Raw genomic sequence first — 13,146 nt, 5'->3', positions numbered from 1 at the left:
AGGGGACTTGGGCCGAAGTCTCCTCCCCAACCTCATCAATCCTAGGTTGGGCAATATTGACTTCCACTGGTTCCAGAACTTTCCGAGCCCCGGTGTTAGTTCGTGAATGGGCTGCCAGCCGGGAATCATCTTTATTTTCTTCTTCTTGTTCACCCTCTTCGGGCTCATCTCATAGCCTGAGGACTGAGTCCATCGTTAAAGGGATGAAATTCCCCTTGCGAGTCCGCCTCTTTTTGGGCTTTTGCTCGTCCAACTTTGTGGAGCTCGAAGCCTCTCTCCTTTTCCGCTCTTTCTTCTATTTCATAGCAGATGGTTGGGGAAGGTTTTCTTCATCACTAGATGGGGGCGTCATCAATACATCCTTCCCAAGACCTGCAAAAGAAGGGTAAATGAGATCAAGAAGAGATTCGGGCAGTGGATAAAGTTATCAAGTTATACGAAAACTTATCATGGTTTCGGGCCTCCCATCGGCCTGTCGCCAATTCACGCCATGCTCATTCAGCATGTGTCGATTTCGACACCAAGCTCCAGACCTAATTCTCGAGCTGGGGAATAGCAGCCGGCATCCAATCAACGACTGCACCAAATGAAACGCTAATAAGAAAAGATAAATGAAGGTAATAAAACAAAAGTTATAAAGGGGAGTTATACTCACGTCTCATATTCCATTTCTCCGGAAATGGCATATTTTCGGCCGGGATCAAGTCCGAGGTCTTCACTTGGACAAATCAGCCCATCCAGAACCGATACTTATCCTCGTCTATGCTCGAGAAAGCCTTATTGGAGGCCCGACGCTGAAGCTTTATTAGCCCCCCTCGATAAAGTCGGAGGCTATATAATCGTATGAGATGATCGAGGGTAAAAGAAAGCCCGTCGACTTGGCTCACAAAATAACGGAGCAGTATCACTATCCTCTAGAAGGAAGAGTGTATTTGGCCGAGGGTGACTTCATATTCTTGCAGATGTCCATGATGACCGGGTTCAAAAGACCCAATGTGAAAGGGTAAGTGTAAACACTTAGAAACCCTTCTGCATAAGTAATGATTGACTCTTCAGGCGAGGGCACTACCACATGCTTGTCAACCCAATTGCAGTCCTTCTTGACTTGGTCGAGAAGGTCGCCGATGATTGTGCATATATACCTCGACATGGGCTCACATCGGCCCGGAACCGAAGGGGTCTTTTTGATGGATATAAATTATTCTTATATTTTAATAAGAAAATATATAATATTTTAGATATAAAACATGACCAATTTATATCTTATTCTTGCACTTTTCTAACAATTCTTGCAGGAAAACGAATACATAAAAAAATAGAAAGAAATAACCTACAGTTCAAGGAATAAGGATACATCCGTGAAAATATCATCTAAGACTACACAAAGTCAAGAGATATAAAAGTTATGGCAAATCTCACTAAAATTTCATGACAAATTGCCATGGCAATTTCTCATCAAGGCCATATGATATATTGATATTATCTTGCAAATTCTCACCAAGGTCTTATAGAAATTTTTCTATAAATAGACATATGTTTGTAGAAGAAAGAACATCCCACTTTGTATCCAATTTCCTAATTAGTTTTTCTTAAGTTCTAAAGAGAAAGAGAAGAGTAATCTTGGTCTCTTTCTCTAGTCTCTCTTTGTAGTAAAAATATTCTTAGTCTTTTGAAAGTATTTTTTAGTTTTTCTTACTTCATAATGGAGTAATTTCTTTTTATTGGGATAGTTTATGAAGCTTGATATAATTATAACACTATATCAGTTTCGATACATTCTTGGCCTGAAACTCTATTTATATTTCATATTGTGATGGAATGATGATTTTTTAATCATTATTATCACATCTACATATTTTATATCTAAAGTATTCTTATATTAATTTTGTAATTCTCACGGAGCAAAATTAACATATAATAACTGATGAATAGAATATTAGAGTGAAAGTAATTTTTAGTAAGATTACTATTTCAAGTATGTAATCTTGCTTTCCTCAATTTTAATTCTCACGGAGGAATTGTTGAAGGCTAGATTACTGATTTTCTAGTAAAAATATTCTCACGAAGTTTTTACTATACTTGAGCACATAATATTAGAGTCAAAGTAATTTTTAGTAAGATTATTGTTTCAAGTCTGTAATCTTGTTTTCCTCAGTTTTAATTTTCACGGAGAAATTGTTGAAGGCAAGATTATTAATTTTCTAGTAAAAATATTCTCACAAAGTTTTTTACTACACTTGAGTACAATTCAGGCAAGATATTTCAGTTTAATCGTCACTAGTTTTAAATCAATTAACTGACATAACCTCACAGAGTGTTAATTATTTATTTATTTCTTAGTATAAAAATATAATTGTATTAGCAATAAGCAATTATTCTTTAGAGGAATACGTATGAAACTGAGATTTTATTGTAATGATATATTAAGTGAATTCAATGATTCCCAACTCTTTTTAAATATAAACTTTTCAGAAGAAATTTGTCTTAATTTATAATTTCAAACACACCTTTCATCAATTTGGTTCTCTCAAATAGTAGTCAAAATATTACAAATTTGTAGCTTAGATTGTCCAATCTCTGTGGGACGATATCATAAACTATACTAGAATTTGACAGAGTACGAGCAGAAAATCCTATACACACAAGCTTCGTCAAATTTTTGGCGCCGTTGCCGGGGATTGGCACACATCTACTTCAGATTAAATATTTTATTTCTAATTTGAGAATTTATTATTATTGTTAATTTTTCCTTCAAAATGTTATCTCCTACATATTACTATCATAATTGTTACTATTATTAGGAGCAATTCTATATAATATTGTAAAAAAGCATAAATAAAAAAAATCCCTCATAGTTAGTACTTCAACCTACTCTATTTTATATTTTCTTATTATATTATTATTGTTAGTACTAACATCTATATAATAGTATAGTATATTAGTTTTGTGATTCACAATCTCATTTTTTTTATTTATCATTTTTTAAGTATATTTTATTATTTTTATTATTATTATAATTGCAAGTACTTGTTTTTACTATTCTAGTTCTAAAAGTATCCTTTGTACTATTCTATATTACTATTATAACTATTACTTTTACTATATTTTTATAAAATAATATTTTATTCAACTTTTTTTAATTGATAGTACTTTAATCCTTCAACATACTTGATTTATTATTGATTTTTCCATATAATATAATTAGTATTATATTATTTCTTTTGATGGTTAGTTACAACTTACTGTTTTAGTTTAACTATAATATTACCGTACTATTTTTTTATTCATTTTTAAAATTATCTATTACTATTTTAGGGACTGTCTTTATTTTACTTTAATTTCAGATAGTTTATGGCTCGCTCTTCTACAAAAGAGTTGGCCAATTACGATCCGAAAATTGAAAAAACTTTGCGATTATGCAGGAAAGGACTAATATCGTCTCAAAACATAACTTGTAACAGAATGGAGCACCAATTAGAAGATGATAACAATCCACTATAAATTCCACCACCAGCTCATGTAGAGGAGCAGTTTGATGAAGTGGCGCCAAGACCAGCAAACAGAATCCTAAGGGATTATGATTGACATGATCGTTTTAACTGTGAATCTAGTGTCGGAAACCTCTAGTAGCAGCCAATAACTTTGAAATCAGGATAGATCTGATTCAAACAATTCAACAATCTTGTATTTTCACTGGTGATCTAAGTGAAGATCTACATAGTCATTTAATTGACTTCTTAGAATTGGTTGAAACTGCAAAGTATAATGGAGTACCTCCTGAAGCAATTAAGTTAACGCTATTTCCTTTTTCTTTAAAAGGAGAGGCCAAAACTTGGTTACAAAGTTTGCCGCAAGGGTCTATTACCACATGGGACCAAATGACTCAGAAATTTTTAAATAAATATTTTTCCCCTGCTAAAACAACAAAGTTAAGACAGGATATATCTAACTTCTTGCAGATTGACACTGAGTCAGTTTATCAAACTTGGGAAAGATTGAAAACAATGTTAAGGAAATGTCTACATCATGACATTCCTGAACATATGCAGTTGTATATTTTTTATCTTGGTTTGAAACCATCTTATAGAAATGTAATAGATGCAGTTGCAGGAGGTTCCATAATGGGAAAAACCACAGAAGAAGCAATGCAATTGCTTAATAAAATTTCTGAAAATGCCATACAGTGGACATCTGAGCATGTAATCATTAAGAAGGCTGCTACAGTAAATCAGGTGGATGTTTCAAATACACTAACACAACAAATTGTTTCTTTAGCACAAAAATTTGAATCTTTTCAGGTAAATACACAACAACCAAGACAGTCTGAGGCTTGTGTGGAGAAAACCATCTAAACCACGAATGTCAAGCAACCAATCAAAATTATGAACAGGTCAATGTCATCGGATACAAGCCGTATCCTTTTGGAAGTTCATTAGCATAAAAACATCCAGAATTTCAATGGAGCAATGAAAATGGAGCTGAAAACTCTCAAAACTACCAAAAGAAACAGGTACAGAGTCCACCCGGATATCAAAATCAAAATCGTGGACAACAAAATTTCAGGCCTCATCAGCAAACAACTCCATATCAGCAAAGGCCTCAACAAGGCCATCCAAGTCTTGATGACCTTTTGTACAAGTACATTAAGGTTACTGATGAAAAAATGGAGAGCCAAAATTCAGCTCTAAAAAATCTTGAAATTCATTTAAGCCAATTGGCCACTCTTGTGTCTGAAAAGATTCAAGGTCCTTTACCAAGCAATACAGAGAGAAATCCAAAAGAACACCTTAATGTCATTGCCTTACGGTCAGGTATTGTCACACCTCCTATTTACTACCCCCGGAAAATAAGGGTGTTTTTTCCACTTTAAGTGACAATTGAAACGGGATTTATTTATTCAGAGTCGCCACTTGGGATAATTTATGGTGTCCCAAGTCACCGGTTCAAATCCCGAATCGAGGAAAAATTGACTCTGTTTTACAGTCCACGAACACAGAAATCCGGGAAATGAATTCTGTTAACCCGGGAGGTGTTAGGCATTCCTGGGTTCCGTGGTTCTAGCACGGTTGCTCAACTATTATTTTTGGCCTATTATCTGATTTTTAAAAAAACATGTTTGAGCCTATGGTTCAATTTTAACTTTATACCCGTTTTTATTCAATTATCTTTTAGGAAGATTCATCGTCACATAAAACGCGTCTTGAGCCACGTCACATAAATGCATCTGCAGTCCACAACACGTTTCATATAACGTTGTTGAGATTTGGATTTGGGTCACATAAATGAGCACCCGAGTTTAGGAAAGTAATTTTTTAATAGCGCGCCTAAAGCAACTACGCACTTTCAAGTCTGCGAGGGCCATGGAAATTCAACTAAATGGCACGCCTTGATTTCTATGGATTAAAATCAATTAAATGAGGTCCATGCATTTTAAGATTTTATTTGGCATGGCACACCTCGATTCCAATTTTAAAGGGAACTCAAACTAAGCTTTTGAGGGCCATAACTAAGCTTATTTAACATGGCACGCCTCAAATCTACTTTAAAAATATGATATACTAATTAAAGGAGGTTTTGGGGAAATTGTAACCACTCTAGGCTAAAGTTCGGGCTTGATTTACTAAATGGAAAGGTGTAATGCAGTTGTTCTAATTACCCAAATGGCTCGAGCCTGGCCTGAAGCCCAAAGCTAAATGCTGGTTACTTAGTAATAGCGAGCAACACAGTTGGGCTCAGCATGAAGCCTAAATTGATGTTTAATGGCATGAAAGGGATTTTGGCACAACTGGGCCAACGCTGGAGGCCCAGGTCTAATGTTTCATCTTCAGCACTTAAGACAAAGGCCATCTTCACTAAAGATTTACCATTTTTGCACAAATACTGGCAGTCGTGAACGAATTCAGAGCATTTTTTAAAAATGAGTATACCATTTGATGGTCAACAACAACTCGTATGCAACTTATTTTTGTCATTCAATACCCAAACTTAAAACCATGCAAACTATACACAATCGTTTCAAGCTTACGCCAAAAAAGAAAACTGCTTTTATAAAGTAAATATAAGAACATGTTTTTGACTTTTAAGCCCAGACTAAGAGTTTTAGAATAAAAGAAACATGCAAACTATAGCAATATGGAGAATCAGAACTATTACTAACCATGGCTAAAGCTAAACATCTAATGAATATGTTTTAGAATACTATAATCCATCATCCCCTTTGATTACTATATTCAACAAGGGAATTGCCAAGAAAGAAACAAAAATAAAATTTCTGAAGCTCACATTAGCCTCTTCAGTACTCAAATATACAGCAAACAGAAGCTCCTATGTTCAAATAATTTTCATGTCCTTTTAATAACAGATCATCTAAATTGAAATGCTACTTGAAACTTTCAAGAACTCAAGGGGAATTGAACAATGAGAAAAAGAGAATCAAATGTCCATACATAATGGAAACCAAGCTAAAATACAACAATTAACTAGTTTCAAAGGTGCAGAAATATCATTTAACCAACTGCTCAATTACAAATTTCGGCTTGATCAAACCAACTTCACGTTCATCCATTCTCATACATTAAGAGGTGTGGTGAATACCTGGAAATCAAAAGAGAAACAGAAAGGGTGAAAAATCAGTAGAGAACCAGCAGAAAATGAGCCCAGATTCAGTCGATGAAACAACGAATTCAGCTCAAGAACAATCAATGGAACAGTAGAGGAGTAACAAATGCAAAAACCAACTTAAAACTAAAATCTCAAGCCATTTATAAACCAGTGGTGCAACTAGGAAAATTCTTTAAGTATTTTAGCCAAACAAAAAGAAATCAGGGATCCAAACAAGCTGAATTTGGATAGTTCTTCAACAATGGAATGCAGGAATTTCCGAGTTTCTAAAGAATCCAGCCGTTTTAGCTTTCAAGGTTTTCTGTCTCTTAGAGTCTCTCTGTTTCTTTTTCTCATTTTTCCCCTCTGTTCTCTATTCTTCTCAGTTTAAATAGGCAGTAGAAAATGCCTCTTTGATTCACAAATGCCCCTTCAACAATTTTTATTTGATTCCACCCAATTCAAGTTCTTTTCTTTATTCAATAGTGCATTCTTAACCCTACCATTATAGAAACTTCCTAATTAGTTGGGTAAATACTCCAATATAAATAATCCCTAGACTACCCTTAAACCCCATGTTATTTAATACCCCCTAAAGTTCTGAATACTTACAAACATACAAACAGAAAAAAACGAGCTAATACCTTCAGATGGATTGAAACAAATGAACTTCCAAATTAAGAACGCATCTAACAACTAGTGAATCATATTAATTCATGAAGAATTAGTCTTCTATAAGAATTCTAAATGGAACTTTCAGAAATGTTAGAAAACTAATGACTTCCATAACATACTAGAATAAACCTCGACCAATTCAATTGAATCTTGAATTAAACCTAGACCCTTCTCATATGAATATGAATTCAGAAAATGCCATTGAAATAAGAATTAATGCAGATAAGGAACTAACAGACTTGTGAATGGAAGGGCTACTTAGAAGAATACTGGAGAAAGAAAACAAGAAGGAAAAAAGAAGAGTAAAAGGTGAAACAAACTTAAAAATGAACAGAAAACAATAAAGGGAACTCACTGGCTAAACTTGAAATTACCCTTGATACTCTAACTCACCCGAAACTGATGCTAATCATTTGTTCTTTGTCAAGAACAAATGAACAACATCGGTTTTGTAGTGAATCGACCTTCTAATCATGAAAAACTAGTGGCTTGGATCGATGCATGTCATCAGGTTCAACGGAAACTGATTTTGAACTTTTAGGATTCGAACTTAGATTTAAAATTCGACGAGTTCCGGTCAGATTCGAAGGAAACCAATGATGGATTTGGTATGAAGGAGTTTTGAGGGTTATGTGGTGTTGATTTGGGGTCTATTGGATAAGCTAGGGTTCGGGGATTTTGGGACCGGACTGCTTCTATTGAAGATTCGAGAAGTCCTAGGGTGATTCGAGGGAAACTAGCTACAGATTGGGGAATAAGGGATAGAGAGGGTCTTGAGGTGTTATTGACAGGCGAGTAGGGGTGGTGTAAGGCTGCGCCGCCACCAGAAATGATGGAGGTTTCACGGGCGGCGTCTCTAGGGTTTGGGTGTTTGGGATAGACGAGAGTGAAGAGGGGGATCTGAGGGGTTTGGGTATATTAAAATGGGATGATTAATTGGAGCCGTCGGATGATTGAAATCCAACGGCTATGATTAATCCCCCGATGAAACGAGGTCGTTTGGCTTCAAACGAGACTGGATCGGGTATGGGAAAGACGAGTCGGGGTCAGGTTAAACGGGTAATAGGGCGAGGTCTTGGCCGTTGGATGTGTTAAAATGAACGGTTGAGATCTGTTGATCTCGAAACGACGTAGTATTCTTCCTATACTACGTTGTTTCAATGGTCTGAGGGGTTGAAGGTTTGGACCGGGTGGGGCATGGTTTTTTGGGCTGTGTCCAAAATTGATTGGGCTTTGGGGAATTTGAATTAGCCCAAAACTTTAATTCCTTTCATTCTTCTCCCTTTCTTTTATTTCAAAAGTATTTCTTCTCAAAATTATAAATAAAACCTTAATTAATCCCTAAACCAAATTATTCTACCAAATCAACTTAATTATCTCTAAATAATAATTATCACAACTAATTAAATATCAAATTAAAAGAAAATTTCCAACATACGAAAATAAAAAAGTAAAATGCAACATGACTATTTTTATGATGATGATTTTTTATTATTTTTGTCAAACAAATTAATGTACTAAAAATATAAAATTAAATCCTAAATGCAGATGCAATATATTTTTTGTATTTTTCAATGCATTAATAAAATTAAATACGCACACACAAATATGCAAATAATCAGAAAAATTCTACGATAATTTCTAAAATAACAAATAATTAAAGAAAAGATCTAATTTTGGGAATTCTTTTGGAGTAATTCATGTGAGGCAAAAATAACGTGCTCACAGGTATGACTCTTGATGAACCCTATGCAAACAAACAAGAAAAGAATCGATCAGAACAACAGGTAGGCAAGGGTAAGAATGTTGAGACACCCTCTTAACCATCAGAAGAGAAAGAAGCCAAGAAAAAAGAAGAAAAAATACTAAAAATTTGACTTTTTTCCCTGTTACAATTCCTTTCCCACAAAAGATGAAAAGAGAAAAGCTAGATAATCAATTTGCAAAGTTTTTGGAGATTTTAAAATAAATTCACATTAACATTCCTTTTACTGATGCTTTATTGCGAATGCCTTCATATGCCAAATTTTTGAAAGAAATTTTATCAAGCAAAAGGAAATTGGAAGAAGTTCTGTGGTAATGCTTACTGAAAAATGCAGTGTTATACTTCAAAATAAGCTACTACAAAAACTTGGTGACCCAGGTAGTTTTACCATTCCATGTACTTTGGGAGGAGTATACATTGAAAAAGCACTTTGTGATTCTTGAGCTTCAATACATTTGATGTCATTTTCTATTTTTAAGAAATTAGATCTTGGTGAAATGAAAGACACAGGTGTTTCACTTCAATTTGCTGATCAAAGTACTAAGAGACGAAAGGGAATAATTGAAAATGTGCTTGTAAGAGTAGATAAATTTTATTTTCTTGTAGATTTCATAGTACTTGAAATGAAGGAGTGTCCTGATGAACCAATTATTTTGGGTAGATCATTTCTTGCAACAGGCAGGGCAATCATAGATGTCCATCAAGGACAACTAATTTTAAGAGTTGATGAAGAAAGAGTTATTTTTTATATGGAAAAGATACTAAGATTCTCAGAAGATGATACATCATCTTCATGCTTTTCAATTGACATGATTAATAATCTTATAGATGAATTCAAAGATGATCAATTAATTTCTGACTCAATGGAAAGATGTTTGGCAAAATCTGGCACCACACAAGATGAAGATCCGACTATCAGAAGTGATGTAAAATTATTGGAAAAAGATTATGAGGAAGGGGACATGCAATTAGAAGAAGTTCAACCAAAAATTGAACTCAAAACTCTCCCTTCTCATTTGAAATATGTCTATCTTGAGCATGAGTTATTTCCAGTAATTATTTCATCTTCTCTAACTACAGAACAGGAAGAAAGATTGATTGAAGTATTAAAAGCACACAAATGAGCCTTGGGATGGACTGTAGAAGATATCAAAAGGATTAATTCAGCAATTTGTATGAACAGAATCCTCATGAAGGATAGCTACAAACTGATAGTCCAACCCCAAAGGAGATTAAACCCAGTAATGCAGGAAATGGTAAAAAAGGAGATTATAAAGCTTTTGACGGTAGGTATTATTTACCCTATTTCAGATAGCCCTTGGGTAAGTCCTTTTCAGGTAGTACCAAAAAGGAGAGGTATGATAGTGATAAAAAATAAAAATAATGAACTAATACCTACCAGGACCGTCACAAGATGGAGAGTCTGTATAGATTATAGACGTCTCAATGATGCCACTAGAAAAGATCACTTTCCTTTGGCATTTATTGATCAAATGTTAGAAAAAATTGCAGGGTATGGTTTTTATTGTTTTCTTGATGGCTATTCAGGGTATAACCAAATCCCAATCGCACCAGAAGATCAAGATAGGACAACTTTCACATGTCCTCATGGAACATATGCATATAGGAGAATGCCATTTGGTTTGTGCAACGCTTCTGCCACATTTCAGCGTTGCATGTCAGCAATTTTTTCTGACATGACTGAAAAATTTCATGAAATTTTCATGGATGATTTTACACTCTTTGGCAAGGGTTTTGAGGATTGTCTTCACCATTTAACCTTAGTTTTTAAGAGATGTGAAGAGACAAACTTGATTTTTAATTGGAAAAAATGTCATTTTATGGTTACTGAGGGAATTATTTTAGGACATAAAATCACTGCTAAAGGGATAGAAGTTGATAAGGCTAAAATTAATCTTATAGCAGGATTACCCCCTCCCATAGCTATTAAAGGCATTAGAAACTTTCTAGGTCATGCAGGTTTTTACAGACGGTTCATAAAAAAATTTCAAAGATTTCAAAACCGTTGACTAACCTTTTAATGAAAGTGTTTTGGGAAAAATTGATTTTACATATTAAAGTGGTATAAAGATGACGTGTCATGACACATAGACTGGTCAAAGAGTTACAACTGGAAAAGAGGCACGAGGTGCAACAGATACGAGCAAAGGCAAAGGAAGAGGCACGAGTAGTTATCCAAAAGACTCGGCGCTCGTACTTATTTAAGTCCAAGAATAAAGGGAATGAATCTGACACTACATGGGAGTACAGATACAATATTTAATGAGCCTTAAATACTAAAAAGTTAGAGAATCTGTATTAAATGCAATGATTATGTAACATAGAATTTAATGTATTTAATTATCCATAATGGCCTTATTATGACAAAGGCAAAACACATATCTCCAAAATAGCTATAAAGGGAGAGAACGGATCAATTGTAGGGACACAAAATATTATCTAAATATACCGATTTACTTGCTTTTCTTCTGATTATCTTATTGCTAGCCAAATTACTTTCTTTCATATATGCTTCTGATTATCAGTAACCTGAGTTCTTCTAAATTAAAGTTTTGACCGAAATCCTATTTTTTGGTTAAACAAATTGGTTCCGTTACCGGGAATCTGATAATCTATCCTCTTTTAGCTTAACTTTCCTTGGTGCATCAACCATGTCGAACAACAATGACAACATTCAAGGAAACCAAGGAAACCGACAACTTCAGGGAAATCCACAGGGTAATCAAACCTCGGTCCCTTCTCCACGAGACTCTCCTCGGCGGTCTCGTGAAGGTTCTCCTGATGGATCTCATATAAATGGAAACACTCAATTTGAAAATGTTGAAGCTATCGATGAAGCTTTGCAGAAACTAATTACTGCACAGGTCAATAAATCTCTTGAGGCTTTTGCTAGCCAGTTACCTTCTGCACCACCCACACCCACTCCAAATAACAACACTTTGGAGAACCCTCGTTCCGGGCTTGTTAATTCAGGTAGCGGTGGAATCCCCAGCGAATCACAGGAGGGAGAACCAGGTAACTTAGTCAATTCTGATTTACAAAATTTAGTACTAACATTGCAGAAACAGCTCAAAGAGCAAAGTTACCGCATAGAGCAAATACCCGGGGTGCTGCCCGTAATCAAAGGGATAGATACGGATAAATATTCGCAACAACCCTTGAAGCCAAGTGTTGCTCCCCTACCAATTCCAAAGAAATTCAAAATGCCTGATATTCCAAAATACGATGGAACAACAAACCCATAAGAACACGTGACTGCATTCACAACAAGCGTAAAAGGCAACGACTTGACCAAGCAGGAGATTGAATCAGTATTAGTCAAAAAATTCGGTGAAACACTCACCAAGGGTGCATTAACATGGTATTCTATTTTACCCGAAAATTCTATAAATTCTTTTGGTGAGCTTGCAGATTCTTTCATCAAAGCACACTCGGGAGCTCAAAAAGTCAAAAAAAGAATGGAAGATATTTTCAAGATCAAACAAGGGGACTCAGAATTGCTTAGGGAGTTCGTGGACAGATTCCAACGTGAAAGAATGACATTACCACGTGTACCTGATAATTGGGCAGTTATAGCTTTCACAAGTAATTTAAATGAAAAGAGCTCAGAAGCTACGAGGCGACTCAAGGAAAGTCTTCGTGAATTTCCATCTATAACATAGAATGACGTTTACAACAGGTATAGCACAAAGCTAAGGATAAAAGAAGATAATGTTCCACGATTCCAAAAAGAAGAAAAAGTAAGTTCGAGATGGGCGGAAACCAAAAAAGGTCCGCTAAAAACAGGCACGAGCCATACATGGGACCTGTGGGAAAAGATTCACGGTCAAAATAGGACAAACAAAGGTATGATCACAGATCAAGGAATAGAGATTCAGGCTCTTCATCAAGATATAGGAATGATCGAAACACCCATGAGTCTCGAGATGATGATAGAAATTTGAAGGCGAGATTTGGAAGTTACAATTTCAATGTGAGAACTTCCGAGCTCGTAGCTATTTTGAGAAGCATGGGTGACAAGGTACGGTGGCCAAAAGAGATGAGATCGAATCCAAACAGGCGCAACCCTGATCATTGGTGTGAGT

General features: G+C 35.2%; 1 protein-coding gene across 1 annotated transcript; it reads left to right on the top strand.

Moving 5' to 3' along the window:
* Positions 1–611: 611 nt before the first annotated feature.
* Positions 612–12,203, top strand: LOC138873013 (uncharacterized). Its single transcript, XM_070151443.1, has 10 exons — positions 612–617; positions 3,612–4,298; positions 4,452–4,510; positions 4,564–4,811; positions 9,375–9,418; positions 9,520–10,143; positions 10,242–10,326; positions 10,589–11,033; positions 11,688–12,076; positions 12,124–12,203. Exons 1-10 carry the CDS (start codon positions 612–614, stop codon positions 12,201–12,203), a joined length of 2,667 nt encoding a protein of 888 aa, XP_070007544.1.
* The last annotated feature ends 943 nt before the right edge of the window (positions 12,204–13,146 follow it).

The sequence above is a fragment of the Nicotiana sylvestris genome, chromosome 7 (assembly GCF_000393655.2).
Source record: "Nicotiana sylvestris chromosome 7, ASM39365v2, whole genome shotgun sequence".
In the NCBI taxonomy this organism is placed as follows: Eukaryota; Viridiplantae; Streptophyta; class Magnoliopsida; order Solanales; family Solanaceae; genus Nicotiana; species Nicotiana sylvestris.
This window is presented reverse-complemented; position numbering and strand designations above follow the sequence as displayed.

Bases quoted from the DNA above. Each gene is read 5' to 3' on its own strand.
- LOC138873013 (XM_070151443.1), top strand. The intron at 9,419-9,519 runs GTAGTTTTACCA...TCTATTTTTAAG, and splicing joins ACAAAAACTTGGTGACCCAG to AAATTAGATCTTGGTGAAAT. The intron at 11,034-11,687 runs GTTCATAAAAAA...ATCCTCTTTTAG, and splicing joins CATGCAGGTTTTTACAGACG to CTTAACTTTCCTTGGTGCAT.